Here is a 19,543-nt window from a genome sequence, read left to right on the forward strand (position 1 = left end):
TTGTTATCATTTTCTCACTGTCAATTTCTCTGCATCAAGCACAGGCATTTGAGATCAAGTTATTAGCCCCTGGGCCCCTGCCCCCTCCTCCAGTCATGGTTGGAATGTTTCTCTTTAAACTTTTCTTTGGGATCTGCTAAATATCTGGATGCCTCAGTCTTAAGTTTTGTCATCATGGCATCTTGGATGGGCTTTGAATCTGGACTGGTCTTCCTTTTTTTTCTCAAAGACAAGACTGTTGTTGGATTTCCTGGGGGAAAGTCTGGCAGTTGACAAATATCATCTCCTTGAACTTCTAGCTATAACTGGCTACTGGCCCTCACAATTTAGGCTATGATGGTATCCGCTTTATTCTTAAATTCAGGCAAAAATTCTGGGCTATGGTTTTTCTCAAGAACACAGGACCAAGTCATTTATGAAAGAGCTCTTGGATATCTACTTCAACCCCCTCAATTTACAGGTGGGGAAACTGACCTCTAGAAAGAAAGAAACACATACAAAGCCACATAGATGTGATTCTGATCATAGAACTCAGGTGTCCTGACTTCAAACCCAACATTCTTCCTACTCTATCAGGAATACTTCTTGACCTCCTTCCAAAGTTTTCCACTACTTGTCCCTCTATCCCAGAAATTTAAACTCATCTACAATTTTTAAAGGTTGTTTAATTTTCTTGGACTTTAGTATTGCTGGTTTGGCTTCTTCTCCTTTTTTTTTTTTTTTTGCTTTTTGGAGAGCAATTGGGGTTAAGTGACTTGGCCAAGGTCACATGGCTAGTAAGTGTATCAAGTGTCTGAGGTCAGATTTGAACTCAGGTTCTCCTAGCTGCCCCTGGTTTGGCTATTTTAAAACAAAAACAAGCCTTGAATGAAAAAATGAAGGCCTATTTCATGTGATAGAATAGGGATGTCAGTCAATCAATCAGTAAACATTTATTATGCACTTACTATGTGCTTATGTGGGAGGAGCTCTCCAGAGAGTCTACTCTCCAACCTCTCCTATGAGAGGGAAGATGGAACCCCAGAGATGGAAGGTACTGAGGAAGAGTGAGTTTTAGAGTTTATTTGATCTTGCAGGAAGATATGTTTCTGGAGAAAATGGTAAAGTCCAGGTGAGTAACCACGTAGGAAAGTGAAGTCAACATGGCAGTCAAGATGGGCCACAAAGGTTGGCAAGACAATGTCCTTGAATAGAGGCTCTATGCCTACAAGGCATGAAGGGTGTCCAGGAGAATAAACAAATCTTCATTTTTTTTAAATGAAAAAAATACTTCACCTGTAAGGTGCTTTTTCTACTAACTGTGCTGAACAGTTGATGTAAAACTTAATTAATCACAAAAGGGCTAGAGTTACTCAGACTTTTAGATTTCATTCCCCGAGGGCTGGAAGGGTAATTTTCACAAAATCCTTGTGGTGTCTGAGATTTCAGAAGTCAGGTAGAAATAAAGATTTGAGTTTAAAAGTCATCTGAAACATGTGAATGAAGCAAAATGGTCAGTCAGTCATCAAATATTTATCAAATGTTTCTGTGTGCCAGGCAGTGTGCTAAATACTGGGTATACAGGCAAGGCAAAACAAAGGCCCTGCTCTTAGAAAGTTCATGTTCTAATGGGTATCCTTTTGGTAGATCCCTGATTCATCTTCACGATGAGTACCTTCCCCAATACAGCATCAGCCCCTTCTCATCCTGAGGAATTCTTTCCTGTTCATGTATCCCCACAAACCACAGCAAATCTTGGAGGTATCAGAGGGTCACTGGAGTCATCTATCGTCTCTCATTACCACTACATGACACCTCCATTTATCCACATATCCTAGAGACTGCCTTTCCTTTGTCTTTTCTTGAGAGCAAGGTCATTGTTAGTAATATGCTGTGATTGTCCTTGTTATGTGAGGCATTCTGATGCTCCTCAGATCATGTCATTCCATGGTCTGCATCCTTATAAACATCACAGGGACAGGCGATAGGGCATAACTGATTCAGCGTTAGATTTAAAATCAGGAAGATGTGTCTTCAAATCTGACCCCAATCACTTACCAGCTATGAGCTTCTGGGCAACTCCATAAACCTTAAACTCCGTTTCCTCCTCTTCAAAATGAGGATAATAACAGGACCCATTGTTCAGGGTAGTCTTCAGCATCAAATGGGGAAACATACACAGCATGCTTTGAAAACCTTAAATGACTGTATAAATGCTAGTTGTGGCTGCCATTGTTATCATCAGTAAGTTAAACAGATGGATTTGGGTGGCAGTGAGGAGTTTGGTGTGGACAAGAACATCGCCTAATTTTCCAAGCTCAACCAAGCTCAGGCTTCTCGGATTCAGTTCTAGGCTCAGCACACTGACCACAGGCAATGTGTAGGAATTAGAAATACTGGCAGACAACCTTGACGGACTCTGCATCTGCTACACATCACAGTTTCAATCACATGCACTAACCAACTTAAAATTCATAAATAGATTTTTCTTGAGGAGAAATAACCTCTCCCCTTCAATGACCAGCTTATATATTTGATAAAATCTTCACTTCCCATGTTATCATGGGTCACTGGGTTTACCTTACAGGTAGATGCTACAAAAGGGACACAAGTGGCTTTTAACATCATTTTTATCATCATCATCATCATCACCATCATTGCTAGCATTTATATAGCACTTTAAGGTTTACAAAAAGCTTAGAAATTTTATCTCATTTTATCCTTACAACCCTCTTGATAGACAGGTGCTTTTCTTATCTCCTTTTTACAGATGAGGAAACTCAGGCAGCCAGAGGTTAGGTGACTCACCTAGGATCACACAGCTAGTAATTATGTGAATCCACATTTGAACTCAGGTCTTCCTGACTCCAGGTCCAATGCTCTCTCCATTGAGCCACCCAGTCATCTCACACACAGAATGACAATCACTATCACTTATCCTCCAACTTGGGGATATCAAACTCAACTAGAATTAAGGACCACTTTATTTATCTGTAATGATCCCTTTGGGCCACTTACTGATGTAGTTTTAAGATATAATGCTATCTATGTTTTATTGTATTTTTTATTTTGTCAAATATTTTCCAATTAGATTTTTATCTGCTTTGGGTTGCACTGGAAGGTATTGCAGGCAGGTGGCCCCGCAGTTGGCATCTATGCTCTGACTCTTCACTGAATCCCAGAAATGTTAGATCTCAGAGAGAACTTTATTGATTGTCTTCTTAAGCCTGAGATAGCCCTTTGCACTTTTGGACAGCTTTATGAATCAAGAAGTTTCTCCTTATATTGGGTGGAACACTGCCTCTGCAACTTCTGTTCATTGTTCCGAGTTCTGATTCCTGGGGTGAGGGTGGGTGTGCAGACAGAAAAAATTCAAACTTTTTTTTAACAATGGGAAGATCTGGTCACCCTCCTCTGGGTACACTTTGACTCATTGGCTTGTTCATGTCCTTCTTCACTATAACACCCTGAATTGAAAACAAGATGCCAGAAATGGTCTGACCAGGGCAGAGCAGCAGGCGGATCAACACTTCGTTTATTCTGAGTATTCAGCCGAAGGCCACACAAAAGCTAGTGCGTTGTTGTTGTTGTTGTTGTTGTTGTGTCCACGTAGTAATATTCATCTTGGGTTTCCATTTTTTGGGGTACAGATCTATGATTTCATCTATGTGGGGAGTGGCCAGTGAGGAAACCCCCTCAACCAATATAGATGGTAACTGCTGTGCAGTTCACAGTTTTTAGAGAGATGACTAGGGATACTTTGTAGCTGTGCGACACTGGGCAAGTGATTTTTACCTTGTTTGCCTCAGTTTCCTCATCTGTAATATGAGGTTAAAAATAGTACCTATCTTCTGGGTTTGTTTTGAGGATAAAATGGTATTATAGTTACAAAACGCTTTGTAAATATTCAAGCAGTATATAAATGGTGGCTATAATTAGTGCTTTATTATTATTAATACCTTATTAATGGTCCAGAATCATAGTTAGCATGTCTCAAAGGAAGGATTTAAGGCAATTAGAGTTAAGTGACTTGCCCAAGGTCACACAGTTAATAAGTGTGTCAAGTGTCTGAGGCCATATTTGAACTCAGGTGTTCCAACTCCAGGGCCGGTCTCTGTTCACTACACTACCTAGCTGCCCCTTTTCATGCTTTCTCTTAAGTTTAAAGCTTATTAAAATTTCCAGGTCTTTTTTTTATGAATGATTACCTAGCTGCAATTCTTTCATCCAACTTTTCTGTTCAAATATAGGTGTTTATATTTATTCTATTAAAATTTTTATCATATTAGACTTAACCCATCATTCTAGCCCAGATGTGAAGAACCTGAGCCTTGAGGCCACATGTGACCCTCTAGGTTTTCAAGTGCAGTCCTTTGACTGAATCCAAACTTCAGAGAACAAATCTTTTTATCAAGGATTATTTATTTATTATTATTTATTAAGGATTAAAGACTAAATCTAGCCTGTCGAGATATTTTAGAATCCCAATCTGTTATTAGTGACCAATTATCTATACCTTTTTGCTTTGTGTCATCCATAAACTTTATCAACATGCCATCTGTGTTTTCATTGTAGTCTTTACTGATGGCATAGCCCAGAAGGAGGGACAATGACATAGTCTCATGGCAGTCTAGGATATCTAGGATGACAAGGATCTATAATCAATATTCTTTGGGCTGGGTCATCCAATCCATGGTAAATCCACTTAGCACACATTTGTCCATATTATAACATCCTAGAATTATTAAAAAATAAAATTTGAGATCTGGAAGGAAACTGAAATCAAGGACCTTGTTCACCCTTAAAATTTTACAGATAAGGAAACTAAGGCTAAGCAGTGAAATGGCCCATCCAAAGTTACCGTAATATACCCAGGACTAGAACCCAGTTTTCTTTGGAGCTTTTTCTACTGCAGCAAAAGATCTTGAGCTTTTCTCAATCCATTAATTGACTGAAATTCTGAATATAGTTGTTCAAGTACATCAAAATTCACTAGCTTGATAGGCTGTGCAGCAAACTAGACAAAGTAACGAACAAAATGTCAAGAGAGGTAGAGGTTCAAATCCCTATTGTGACACATATCAATTGTGTAAGGAAGGTGGTAGGTTACAATCCATTTGAGATTCAATTTCTTCACTTATAAAATGAGACTAATGGTACCTATAGTATCTATCTTGCAGAATTGTTGGGAGGAACTAATGTGATAATGTAAGCTCTTTGCAAACTTTAAAGTACCATATAAATGTCAGCTATTACTATATTATTGGTATTAACTACACTATAATCCATCCCATGTATCTCCATTTTGGTCCAAAAGGATATCATGAGATTTGCCATTCCTATAATATTGCATTTGGGAATTTTGCCAGAAAGAAAAGTCAAACTTATAAGGCTTATAATTTAAAGAATGCAACTTTTTTTGTTTTTTGAAAGTCAGTATATGGGGTGGCTAGATGGCACAGTGAATAGAGCACTGGCCCTAGAGTCAGGAGGACCTGAGTTCAAATCCAACCTCAGACACTTACTAGCCATGTAACCTTGGGCAAGTCACTTAACCCCAATTGCCTAGCCTTCCCCCCTCCAAAAAGCAAAAAAAAAAGTCATAAATTTTTTTCCATTTCCAATCTTTTAGCACCTCTTCTATTCACTATGATTTTCCAAAGGTCATGAACAGTGGCTCACCATTTTCACCTATGGGTTCTTTCAGTACTATAGAATACAGGTCATCATGTATTCCTGTACTTGAACTAATTAAGACCAACTAGATGTTCTCTTATCATTACCACATTTATTTAAGGTTTCAATCACCTGTTATTTTTTTTTTCTACATTTCCCCATCTGAAAAATATTCTCATTGATAGGTGTAACAGCAAGCACCCTAGCATACCCAGGATGGCTGCTAGCACAGTTTCTTTGATCTGCTTTTCTAAAAGAAAGCAACTCAAAAGGGGTTAGCAATCTTACATCAATCAAACACATATATCATTCACTTAGTTCAGGGGGAAAAGTCAACACCCTGAATGTCAGAAAAAAACAAACAGAAATTACAAGCAGACAAAAAACACAGACAAAGAAAATAAGACAATTCAACAGACCAGAAGACAGGACTTCTAGCTGACCATTATATACATATATACATGGTTAGTTAACAGAGGGAGAAGAACCAACATCTGGGTTTTCAAAGCTGGGGGGCTCAATGGTTGCCCAGAGTCTCATCTGGCCAAATTAAACAACTCTTCCCATAAGTCAGCCCCAAAGTAAAACCTCACCTCAGAGTATATATACATATCCTTCTCCAGGGTCAGAGGGCATCACAACCCTCATGACTCACTGCCTAATTACAAAGTAACAAAAGGAGGGAGTAGCTAGGTGACTCAGTGAATAGAGCACCTGCCCTGGAGTCAGGAGGACCTGAGTTTCAATCTAGCCTCAGATACTTAACACTTAACTAGCCTTGTGACCTTGGGCAAGTCACTTAACCCCAATTGACCTCCAAAAAGCAAAAAATAACCCAAAAGACAAAGTAACAAAAGGTATGGGCCTTCCTGAAAAACAAGCCTCCCCTAAGCAGGCTTTTCTTGTTGGGCTCCAAGTGAGGCTATCAAGGTGCAGGGAAGATCTTCAAATACCCTTACCATTTGGTAAGGGTAAAAATGCAACAAGATGGGAGTTGAGTCCTACTTCCAGCCATCAATTGTTATCCCTCCATCCACTGCAGTCATCAATCCTAATTCTTCTTTGATTTTCCTCTTGACCCAACACAATTGCAAAGATCCTACTTGTTATTCTTAGCATTTGCTGGAAGTGTCAGTTTTGCCTGTTTTCACTTGCCTTGTATCTTGTGTACGTTTCTCTTAAAAACCAGTTCCCTGTCTACCTACAATGGTCTCTTTAGTCAATCTTCTTTCTCTTACTAACAGAATTTCATTCTTGAGCATAAACCTAGACTCTTTTTTTTTTTTAAATAAAGCCAATTTCATCCAATAGAACTGTAGGCCATGGGATATCTTCTATCTTTTCTCCAAACTCTGAAATTTCTCCCAAAACATATGGTTCACATCAAACACTACTCAGTACTCCAGTGTTGCCCTTCTTGATCTCTCATGGATACTAAGAAGAAATGGTGATGGGTTCCTCCCATGGTTCCTATCATTTCTACTCTGACAATAAATATTCCCTTATTGGTCAGCATCAGGTTCAGAATGCTAGTCTTCCTCGTTGATCCCTCCATCTTCTGAAGAATGAAATGATACTAAGGCTAGTTAAACATTTGTCAGCTGCTATGCTTTTAGCAGCTAGAGGGTTCTGGTACCTGTCCAAATCATTCAGTTCAACCATATTCTATTTCCATGCAAGTTTTGCTATCTTGTAGAATTCATAATCTGTTTCTTCCCTTTGTTTTAGATTCCCACCATAATATTACTTCTTTTGTCTTCCTCAGGGAGCCAGGTACAGCAGCAGGACTTGGAATCAAGAAGTCCTGTGTTCAAATCCTGCCTTGGCTATTGACTAGCTTTGTCACCTTAGGGCGGTCACTTAACCTCTGTCTGCCTCAGTTTCCTCAACTGTATGATGGGGATAATAATTGGACCTACCTCTCAGAGTAGGTTGTGAGAATAAAATGAGATATTTCTAAAACACTTTACAAGCCATAAAGAGCTACCAAAATGTATTATCATTGCTGTTCCACCAAGAGAGATTTACCCAAATGCAGTTCTTGTTCATAAATTCCCACAGTTGTATTGTCTTGATTTAAATGCTGCTTTATTCCTTCCACTTCTGTATTTTAGGTAGGTAACATCCTCTCAAGTCTCAGAGTTGTCTAACAGGTTGAATTTATTCCTTGCATTAAGACTTCCAGTCACTTGGATTATTACTTGTATTATGTGCATATGTGTATAGACACCTCAGGCCACGAGTATTATTAGTGTCCTTCTGCACCTCAAATCTCCCTCCGATTATACCTGCTACCATCACTAGCATCTGGTTTAGCTGACATATGCGGGCAGTTTTCTCCCTCTCCATTTTCAGTTTAAAGTCCTCTTCATTACATTCTCAACACTTCGAGGTATATGTGATTTGCTGGTCTTTTTTTTTTTTCTTTCCTGGCCATCATTAGATATAGTCCATATTTCCTCAGGAACCCATCACCCCTATTGAAGTCCTGCTCTAAAAATCCAAATCCCCTTCTCTGAAATCATCTTGTAAATTGTTTATTTCCTATATCCTCATCTTTATTCAGAAGTCCTTTGCTAACCAGTGACAAAAGCATTGCCTATGCTGTTTTCTGTCTGAGATCCCTTCCTACGATTCCCTAAAGGTACATTCTAGGATTCTTTTAGCGATACCATTTATCTTCCCATGAATCACTAGAAGTGAGAATTGGTCGGCAGGTTTGCCTAGTCTCAAAAAGCAACAGACATCAGGGAAACATAGGAGCACCTTGGTGCTCCCTGAGAAGTGAATTCGCATTTTCTTAGACCCTATTCTAGATGCCTTCTGTCCTGGCAGAATCTGGGGATTCTCATTATGAGGACCTTCTTCCTCAAACAGTACAGTCCCACTCTAATCCCGCAGTGCCAAAAGCAAACGAGCCTTTTAGTAGCTTTAAATGGGACCTTGACAATGCCTTTAGGCACTCTGTTTTCCTCTTAAAACATTTCTTCTCCTTTCAGGACACACTTCATTCTTGTAGATAAGCTGGAGACTACAGAGATAACCCTCCATTTCCCTCCAAAAGGGAGACCAATCTGCATTTGCACACACCTAGCTGTAACATGGCTCTGTAATGAGTATAAATCTCTTCGAGCCACTTGAACATTCATCCCCTTTGCCTTCCATACTCGCTGACACTGAGATCATGAGTTCTCAAAGACTCTCAAAGCAAACAGGCAATTTGTTGTGCCAGGGATTCTGTCAACAAGTCGGGATGAGCTTTTTAAAATAATGTTCTTTCCTATTTTTCTCTCAGACTTTCCCACCTTTTCCAAGTTATCTGGCACTTCCTGCTTAGGTAATTTGCTTTATAATTAGCAAGGTTCTTAGCTATTAACTAGGAGAGGGGCTTTTGAAGAAGTTTAAATTGCTACTTTTTGTCTTTTCTTGACTCTTTACTGATCAGCCTATTTTCCCCTTGCCTCTGCTGTGATTCCACCCTCCGTACCCATAGGTCTCTAGAGCAAATAGATGGTTTTGCAGTAATGTAAGTGGTGACGAGCTCATTAAGACCAACTTGATGCTTTCTTACATTTAAGAAAGTCTCATTTCTTCAAGGTTTCAAATCCTGTGAATTATCCCCTCCCCCCATATTTCCCAGTCTGAAGACTTTTGGGTGTTGGATAATTCAATGTATGGGTACCAAATATTATCACTCTATCCACTGCAATCAATACTAATCCTTCTTTGATCTTGGTTTAAGGACCTACTCTAAGTTTGAGAGAAAGAAACAGATCTGAGCACAGCAGCATTTTGAAGGAAAAATCATCCTTGAAGCCCTCAGATATCATGCTAAAGGGAAGGAAAGTGGGACTACAGTCATCTGGGATAGATACCTTTCCACTGATATTCAGCAAGGTCTCTTCTTTCCATATAGCAAACATATAGGACTGGCTCTGAGCCAGAATATTCAAGGGATAACATATTTGTAAGTAAAGTGAGCAATAATGGCCTTGGGCCACAGTGATCCTATCAGGCAACATTTTGTTGCAAGGGAAACAATTGTTTCAACTCAGCATGTTCTCTGAGGCAACTGTTCATATCTACCTCAGGTTTTAGTCCTTGGGGACTAAGTATTATCTCCTAGGTTTATATCTCAATGATTTTGGAGAAGATATTTATCTCTATGGTTCACAGATGGAACTAGGCCTTCAGTTAGATTAGAAAGTAAGAGGGGTTGCTGCTTGAGATAAGATTGTCTACAAGACTAGTCTGTAGTCCCTATTGAAGACAGAAGATGAGACACCCCCTATAGTATTTTCTCTGTAAAACATCTAGGGAAAGTACCTTCTCAGGCAGGCACTCCCAAATACATGCTCTTAGAGGGATAAATCAAAGACAATTCTAATTTTCCTGGTATGGGTGGAGTGGTAGAATGACAGTACCTTTTCAGAAAGAAAGAAGCTAGAGGGGAAATGATTTTGTGGTGGAATGATAATGACTTTAATTTTGGCCAAATTACCTCTAAGAAGATGGCAAATAATGACTATTCATGGTTACATAATGCTTTAAGGTTTGTGAAATATGAATACATTTGAAAAGAGTAAACCACGAAGAAGGTTAAGGAAATAACTGTGGAAAAACCACTATCTGATCTGGTTCACTTGTAGAATATTGCAACTTCTGTTGCCGTCTTTTTCGTATCTTACATTAAAAAAAAAAAAAAAACCATAATAGAAATGACAATAGCATTGCTGAGATTAGAAAATTGAAGATACTTTATAGGGTTATATTGGGACATAGTATGGTATGAAATATGCAGTTTTTTAATAGGTATAATAAATACTGAAAATAGCAAAGGGACAATTTAATGATTTTTTTTAACTCATCAGAAGCAAAAAAAATATCTATGAATTCAACTAGTCAAATGGTGTGTATGCTTAGTAAATCTCCCTTATACTCTTGTGATTCTGAAAATTATTGATTTTTTTTTAGTTTCTATTACAGAATGGATACAATATTGGGTATCCTTTTCGATATTTTTCTATTATATATAGCATTTCTTTAATTTTTAGGTTCCATTAACTCTCCTAGAATAGCTCTCTACCTTTAAAATACCCTATGGTCTTCATCAACTCAGAAAATGAATTACAACCAAAGAAATAAACTTTTGTTTCTAGTAAGCCTTTGCATAGAGCTTTTTCCTGTTAGCTTCTGCTACATCTTTAAAACTTAAAACATAAATGGAAACGTAGCCATGCTCTTGCATATTTTAGGAAGTACAAGCTGAACAGTTACAGTCTTATGCTTAACCGTCATGTCATTAAAATTAGGGTATCCGGACACAAATTGTCTGACAATCTGAAACCTTCATGAGGATGAAAGTGATAGACAGGCATTGGTATAAAATTATCTACCCATAAAAAGGGCAGTTAAGATGAAGTTGCTTTTTTTTTTCCCCTAGAAAAGCAGTGGGACCACATGTCAAAAACCCTCTTTTAGGCATACCTGTAGTTATAATCTTCAAGATCCAGTTCCAGACTGGGATGTGGGGGCAGAGGCGGTGGGATGTCACTCTCAGTCCAGTTAGCATCAGACAGTAGCAGTTCTAGAAACAAAAAAATAGATGAAGTGATAGCAGACTGCCAGGAGACCCTTCTAACTCCTGTGCAAGACCCAGTTCATCTCACAGACCCAATTTAAACTGAAACATAAACCAGCCGTGAAATGAAGATGACCTCTCATCGCAAATGCATTTCCACAGGATTCACAGAAGAGATAATATAGACATGCACTTGCAGATGTAAACCAAAATACCCTAATATATTCTTATAAGGGTGACCTAGTAGTATACATGGCCTTGGCAAGAGATGATGATGGTTCTATTCATGGCACTGACTGTGACTCATTTAGATAATCTGAGGAAAATGAGGTCAGTGTATCAATAATCAGTTTTTCTACTTGTAAAAAGATGACAAGTATTAACTGCCTCCTTAAAAACCTTTTTAAGGGGGTGGCTAGGTGATGCAGTTTATAGAGCACAGGGCCTAGAGTCAGGAGTACCTGAGTTCAAATCCGGCCTCACACATTTAACACAAAAACTAGCCATGTGACCTTGGGCAAGTCATTTAACTCCAATTGCCCTCCAAAAAAAAAAGCAAAAAAACCCCCATTTTTTAAAAAACATATTAAACTAAATTAATAAGTGTATCTCTATCTATCTATGTACCTAATGAGAAGGAGAGGGAGGAAGAGAGAGAGAGAAATAGAGAGACAGAGAGGAAAGGGAGGGGGGGGGGAGGGGGGGGGGGGAGGAAGAGAGGTGGGGAGGAAGGGAGAAAGAGAAAGAGAGGGAGGGAGGGAGAGGGAGAGAAAGAGATAGGGAGGGAAGGAGGGAGGGAGAGATAAAGAGAGAGAGAGAAGAGAAAAACAGAGGGAGAAGAAAGAGAGGAACACAGAGAGAGAGAGAGAGAGAGAGAGAGAGAGAGAGAGAGAGAGAGAGAGCACAGTAAGTGAAACAACTCTTCTGAGAGGAAATGCTTGAGCCTGAGGCTTTCTGATTGTTGGGAGAAGGGAGTGTCTCCTGCTCTACAACCCCATAAAGCAGACAATTCATACTTCCCCCTAGGTATGACAATTGGGGGTGGGGTGAGGGGAGGAGGATTGTGTTTGTCAGGGGCTGCCACGCCCAAATGAATATGGTTTTAGATAACAGGTCCACATCACCAGCAGCATCTCTGCAGTCATTGGTTCTCATGGTTCCTTTGGATGTGGTCACTGGGGCTACAGATGTAACCCACATGTCTACTTCAACATAAAGATCTGTTTGAGCTCCATGCCTCCCTCTTCCCCATCTTATTTCTTCTCCCTAGAAATCTTTGCTAACCAATTACAGGCCCATATACATATTACAGCTCCCAAACAGCTGGTGCTGTGCATTCTGGGAATTTGAGCCTCTGAAAGCAGGGCTATAAGTGAAACAGTGAGTACATGGGGAGCTTTGAAAGATGAAGCTCCTTTATATCCCTACCAATCTACACCATAGATACATTCATCCTTATTTATTTCATTCCCTCTGCAAATAATCTTTGGGGGACAGGGGTCTACTATGTGTTAGTCACTGTGAGAACTCCAAGAATACTATATGATAAGGATGTCACAGGGATGAGAGACTCGACAGTAAACTCAGTTTGTCTTCAGAGGGCAGAACCAGTAGTAACAAGATGGGGCTTATATGACCTTGTGCAAATCATTTAAGCACCTTGGGTCTCAGTTTTCTTAGATGTAAATGGGAGTGGAGTATAAAATGGCCTTTGAGGTTTCTGAATCTATGATTTTATGAAGTTGATGTGAGGCAAACTTAGTGTTATCAAGTAACAAATTTAGTGCAGGAAGGATCTCCAAGGTGATCTAATCTAACAAGATGAGGAAATGGAAGCTCCTGAGGGTTAATTGATTTGTCCAAGGCCACAGAGGTGGTAATTGGCAGAAGTTGGATTTGAACCCAGGTCCTTGACTTTAAGCCCAATGTTCATTCTTCTGTATTAACAGAGCTATCCAAAATGGAAGGCACTCCCTCTCCTTAGAGGTCTTTAAGCTAAATCAGCATAATCACTTGGCGGATGTGTGGTACAGGGATTTTGTTGTTACTGCAGATTTCAGTTGAGCTTTGTCTGCTGAATCCCCTTACAACTCTGAATTCTGTAATTCCTATAGAATTTTAAAATAGTTTCCTATATGGGGGGGGGGAGGGTAATCTCCCTAAATAATGTGATGAATTATTTTAATTCAGTACTAAGGCAGAAGCAAATGTTATTGTACTTTTTTATTCCATCGTTACTAAGCTCCACTGGGATCCACTGAACCATGATCTGTTTCAGTTAGGAATGGAACTTCCCTTTATTCTGCCAGCTCTGCATCTCCCTACCTCCTCCCCCTCTAGTCTCCTACTTCTATTTCTTTGCCTAACTTCTGCATACTTTGGATGCTGGAAAAAGAGACAATCTGATGGCAATTGTCACTCTCATGACTGTTGTTTCAAGTGGCTAATCAGTCAAGGGTGGCCAGAACCACTGCTCTGTCTTCTGTTATGATGGCCGTAGTGAGGAGTTTCTGTTCTCTCGCCTGTCCTGTTCTTAGGCAGTCCTGATATCTTCAGTTTCCATCTTACATCTATTCCTTTGGGTTAGGATGGTCTAATAAAATACTTACATTCCTGAATAGGTCCTGAGAACCTCACATAAGAAAGCTATCTGATGGCTATCATTTTAGAACAAAGCATTATTTTTTTCCTATAAATAGTATGTCCTCAGGTCAAAAGTCTTAGTTTTTCTCTATATATTGCCTCCATCTCAGGTTGTCTGCTTAACAAACTCAGTGACTTACTTTTGAGTAGGATGCACTAGACTGATACCTCTTATTGACTATATTTTGACTTTGCTTAAAAAGAAAGTCTGGTTCTCCTCCAGGCTGGTCAGCCACCTCACCTTTCCTTGCTTTTTTGGTCAGCTGATGTCCTTCTTTCTGCTTTTCTCTATAGCTCTTCCAATCTAGAATGAATTATCCTAAGACTCAAAAGTCATGGGCTTGAATTCCTACTTCTGTCATTTAATTGACTGTGTAGCCTGGAACAAGTTACTTCTCTTCTTCTCTGAACCTCTGTTCTAAGGTCTCTCCTGTGATTGATTTTTAATCCCATTTGCACTAAACAGCTTCCTTTCTATTCCATGTCTGCTGCACTCTACTAAGTTCATCTATCCTGCCATATCTAGACTATAATTTACCATCTCTGAAGCTCTTTTATGATTCATGTTTTTTTTTTCCCTACAAGAAAACTGAGGGTTATGATACAATTAATTTGGAGTCTATTGGAGTGAGGTGTTTCTTTATGCCCTCTGAGGGTTAACACATCAAACTATGTTTAAGTTCTTTAGCATGAATTTTTTATGTGTCTTTCCTATAATGATAGCTAGTCATGATAACTGAAAAATTTTACCTTTATAATCTCATTTGACCCTATTAACAAGCCTAAGAGATAAATACTACAAGTTTATTATCTCCATTTCACAGATGAGGGTACTGGCTCATTCAAGATCACAAAATAAATGCCAAAGGTTTTTTATTAAATAATTCTCTTCAGTCTAAGTACAATGCTCCTCCCAGTATATCACACTGCCTCTCCTAAGAGAGAAGCAGAGATCTGTGGAACAGGGACTAGAACTGGTAAAGAGGAGGAAGTAGAAAGAAACATATGGCTAGACAAACGACAGTGTTCAGGAAGAACAGGAACACTGGTAACCTAGTTGCAGTATGAAGAGATCACTCTACTACTTAAAATATGAAATGAAAGCACACTCCTTGGGTGCCCCTTCATCATCTCTAGACACAAAAGCTCCCCCAGTGAAGATAATGTTCATTACCAGCACTCCAACATAAAAATGAATTTTCTGGCACTATTATTTCTACAAATGGTAATTCTAAAAATGTGTTTTTTTTTCCCCTGTGTAACAGCTTGGCAGGGGGAAAAAAAACTGGAGATCTGTGGGTGGTAAGTACTATTATTGCAAAAATAGATGGAACATAGCACATCAACATTGGATTTGAATGTATCCCATTTTTAAAAATATACACAGGAAAGCAAAAAAAAAAAAAATGTAATGTTTTGGCTGTAACGGCTCCCTCTCCCTTAATCCCACCCTTAGATGTTACATTTTCTCAAGCTAGTGTTATTTTCCTAAAGGAGATTCTTTTTTAAAAAAATTTTTGCAATGGTGAGTCAAATTTGCCTGTCTTGCTTTCATTGGGCCATTTGTGATGGGATATTGGGACTCTATTGTAGTCTGGCAGTTAGGAGAGGTAACTGATTTCCAAGAGTAAAGGAATTAAAGTGATATTCTCATTCTCATCCCTATGCATTTTTAGAATATTTTGTTAGAAAAATGTTTTATAATAACTTTTAAAAATAAGCTAGCAAGTCTATATAAAAGCAACCAAATTTCAACTAATACCTCTAACAACTGTAATTTTTTTGTCCATCATATCCTAATACTATAAATTACCATATGCTACAATACTAATTATAGTTGGATTTTAAATAAATATTGGACTCGGTTGCTGAGAAGCAATTGTTTCATTCTTTTTAAAAATTTTTAAACATTTTAATTTAAAGTTTTTAGTTCCAAATTCTATTCCTCTCTCTCTTCCCCCTTGGTAAGCAATCAAATATAGCTTTTACATATGCAATTATATAAAACATTTCCATATTAGTTATTTTGTACAAGAAGACTTGTATAAAAGAAAAATTGAAAGAAAGTGAAAAATAGCACACTTCAATATCAGTTCCTTCATTGGAGGCAGAAAGTATATTTCATTATTAGTCTTTTGAGATTGTCTGGTATCATTGTATTGCTGAGAATAGCTAAGTAACTGACAATTGATCATTGTGCAATATTGCTATTACTGTGTACAATGTTCTCCTGGTTCTGTTCACTTCACTATGCTTCAGTTCATGTAACTCTTTCCAGGTTTTACTGAAATCATCCTGCTCATCATTTCTTAGAGCATTGCATTACAATCACATACCACATCGTGCTTAGCCAGTGATGGACATCCCTTTGATTTCTAATTCATAGCCATCACAAAAAAGAGTTGCTATAAATAATTTTGTACAAATAAGTCCTTTTCTTTTTTGGGGGATATAGACCTAGTAGTGGCATAATTGTTTCATTCTTGCAAAAGGAAATAAGAACAGATTGTTCTATATTATACCCAGTACAGTAATATAACATTCCAATCAAGGACAGAAATCACTTTAAAACAAATACTGTAACGCAATTATAAGTCCAAATTTCAGCTAATGAATGGGAAGTTTTGTCGTCACTTAAAACTCCATGACAATATAATAATAATAATAGTAATAAAAGTAGCATTTATCTAGTGCTTTAAGGTTTGCAAAGTGTTTTACTAACATCTCATTTTATTAGAAACAGAACTGTCAAATGTACTTGGAATGACATGCAAGCAATTTGTATGATTTCTTTTTAAAAAGTGTTATTGATATCTTTTGTTTTTTACACTCCAGTAATTCCCAACATTTTCCCTACCCCCAAATTCTCCATTGTAAAAAAGAAAAACAGTTAAGAAAAATTAAGGAGCAAAATGATAATTGATAATGGCATATATAACATTCTGCTCTCATAGTTCCACACCTTTATGCAGGAAGAAATGAAGTATATTTCACTATTCTTCTTCTGACTGAAGTCTGATCATTATATTTGCATCATTTCAATGCATTTTATTCAGAAATTAAGGATAGTGACAATACAATGTTGAAAGTGACATACATTTATCCTTAGAATGATGCTGTGACAGATAGGTTGAGACATCTTTAGCCATTTTTTCACTGTTGAGATATATGATTATGTTTATACTCTGTCGGAGTGAAGTCTATCTCAGAAGGAGCTCCTGGCCTAAGGAGGGTAGATCTGTGAATTCCTGCTGGGGCAAATGGGATCTTACTGCAGAGCAATCCCAGAAGAGTCCCATATGTTCAAGTTCCTTCTGATGGGAGTTACCTCAGAATCACTAATAATCACTGTTTACATTTAGTAAAAAACAGTGATTTTTTCCTAATATCACAGTGTTGAAGAACAAGGTACAAAAGCCTAGACTCTGGTATATGATATACATGGACCTTCATCGCTCTCTATAAATTGCATGGATAGAAAAAAATATCTATGTATAATATACACATATAAATATATGTGTACATATAATACATAATAGCAAAAATTACTGCACTATCATATTACTAAAATAAAAACACATTTCATCCCCATGAAATGTCCTCAGCTAATTGTATTTAGTGTGCTCATCCTACAGTCTATCAGACATCTCTGAAACATGTGGCTAACATTTTATGGTTCACTACTATCTGGACCTTAGATCTTTGAAGTTTGATAGTTAATCATATTTGATAATTGTCAACATTAAAAAGGTCTTTGGAAACCCAGCACTGATGGCTTTGAATTTTCAAGTCATAGTTTGTTTAATATCTAACCTTCCGTGTTTGGGGCAGCGAGCTAGAAACTGTTACTTAAACTGGTATCGTTGCCAGGAATCTAATTCACAACTTCTGAGTCAGCTCTCCCACCCATCTCTGAATGTTCATGACTCAGAGTAACAGTCTGCACTTAGTCTAATTAACTGTTCTTTTTTTTTAAGCTAAAAAAAAAAGTCACCTCCCTCTTCTTCTCTTTCTTTGGTGCTAAGGGGAATACAAAAGAACCATACCTTTTTGTCTCTCTTGTGGGCTGTATGTGAGGAATGGATGCGGGCTGGGTTCATGGCGCCTGGAGGTGGTAACAAAATGTTGACAGCTCTCAAGAGAGGGCTTGGGAAAAAGCTCCTATGGAAAGGAGAAGGAAGAAGTTGTAATTTCCCTTGATATATACCAAGTTAATCAATCATAGCAAAGCTCAAGCAGGGTCATCACCACCATTAAATCATATTCAATCGAGGGAAAGATTATGGAGTGTTTATTTTGCATTATTGTTTCTCTGCTGTGGAAATTTTTTAAAAATTTTTTATGGCTTCCCAACAACCTCATCTTTGCCTGTGTAACAAAGGACCCTGATGGTGGTATGGGGCACAGTATTTCAAGAGCCTAACACAGAAAAAGGATTAACTTTATTATTCCTTCTCCCCCCTCTCCCCACCCTCCTCCACTCACAACTGGCTTTTTTCATATTTTGCTCCATCTGGGAGTACAGCTTGTGGCAGTGTCAACACAAGACACAGTGAATGCCAAGGGTGTTTCACTGCCAGCCAGCTGGTCCCCCTCGTGCTCAGAGACCAAGTGCATATGCTCTAGGACAAGCTCAAACTAGAATCTTTGGGACTCAAGAGCCCTGAGTACATCCCATTGCAAAAGCTTGGTCTTCCGGCAGGGCGTGAAAACAATCCGCTGCCAGGCCTCCAGGCTGCTTGCTTCTCTTCTGGGAAATCTTTTCTTGCCACATCTTACCTAAGTTAATTCTGACACTCTGCAAACAAATGCATGTTTTACTCAGGTTCAGAGTAGACCAAATGGTATGTTGGTGGTTTATATTCCACAGGTGCTTGGTAATTGGATGTTGCAGGTTATAAAGTATTCTGGTCCATTTTCTTTTTCTTTTTTTTTTTTTTAGAATTGAGGCTTTGAGAATTGTGCTTTCTTCTTGTTTATGCTATTTGTCTCCTTGATACATTTTAAGGAAGAAAATAATTTAGAAGCCATCTTGCCACTGATCCCTTGATCATTACTGAGAGAAGAATGATGCCATCCAGAGAAATGCAAAGCAGAGCCCAGAGTCACTTTGATTCTGTAAATAGCATTTGGTCTACTTGCACTTGACTTACTCTTTTTCCTTCTCTATTAGTCCTCTGCTAGTTAATTTGTTTTAATCTTTGTGATTTCATCAGTGTGGGGAGCTCCCTTGTGTAGAAACCCCCTCCACTGATGCAGATGGTAACTCACCTGCAACTTATAGTCTTAGTAACCCGAAGGCACTGAAACATGATGTGATTTAGGATATGGAGCACTTTGAAGGATCTAGGTTTGAATCCTTTTATCTCTGAGAAGATCTCTTATTTACACTTCATATATCTTGTATGTACATAAATGTTTGTCTATCATCTCCCCTGTTAGAAGGCGAGCTTGAGGAGGTCTTGACTTTCTTTGCATCCCTGGGCTTAGCATGGTGTCTGACATGTAGTAGGAGCTTAATAAAAGCTTGTAGGTTAAGAGATTGAATCTCGAGTCAGCCATTTATTACCTATGTCACTTTGGGCAACTTATCTATTTGGGCTTTACATTTGAGAGAGAGAGAGAGAGAGAGAGAGAGAGAGAGAGAGAGAGAGAGAGAGAGAG

The 19,543-nt window shown here is 38.4% G+C and overlaps 1 protein-coding gene across 1 annotated transcript in view; it reads right to left on the reverse strand.

Annotated features, from left to right (window-relative positions):
• Positions 1-19,543, reverse strand: part of PARD3B (par-3 family cell polarity regulator beta) — a 1,344,967-nt gene that overhangs the window by 483,204 nt on the left and 842,220 nt on the right. The window contains exons 12-13 of the mRNA XM_069075096.1: positions 17,926-18,040; positions 11,143-11,242 (exon numbers count right to left, since the gene is read on the reverse strand). Of these exons, the coding sequence (XP_068931197.1) occupies positions 11,143-11,242; positions 17,926-18,040 (215 nt within the window). The remainder of the gene's footprint in view (positions 1-11,142; positions 11,243-17,925; positions 18,041-19,543) is intronic.

The sequence above is a fragment of the Petaurus breviceps genome, unplaced genomic scaffold (assembly GCF_028583685.1).
Source record: "Petaurus breviceps papuanus isolate PSGF00001 unplaced genomic scaffold, PetGlider_PUasm1.0 90903, whole genome shotgun sequence".
In the NCBI taxonomy this organism is placed as follows: domain Eukaryota; kingdom Metazoa; phylum Chordata; class Mammalia; order Diprotodontia; family Petauridae; genus Petaurus; species Petaurus breviceps.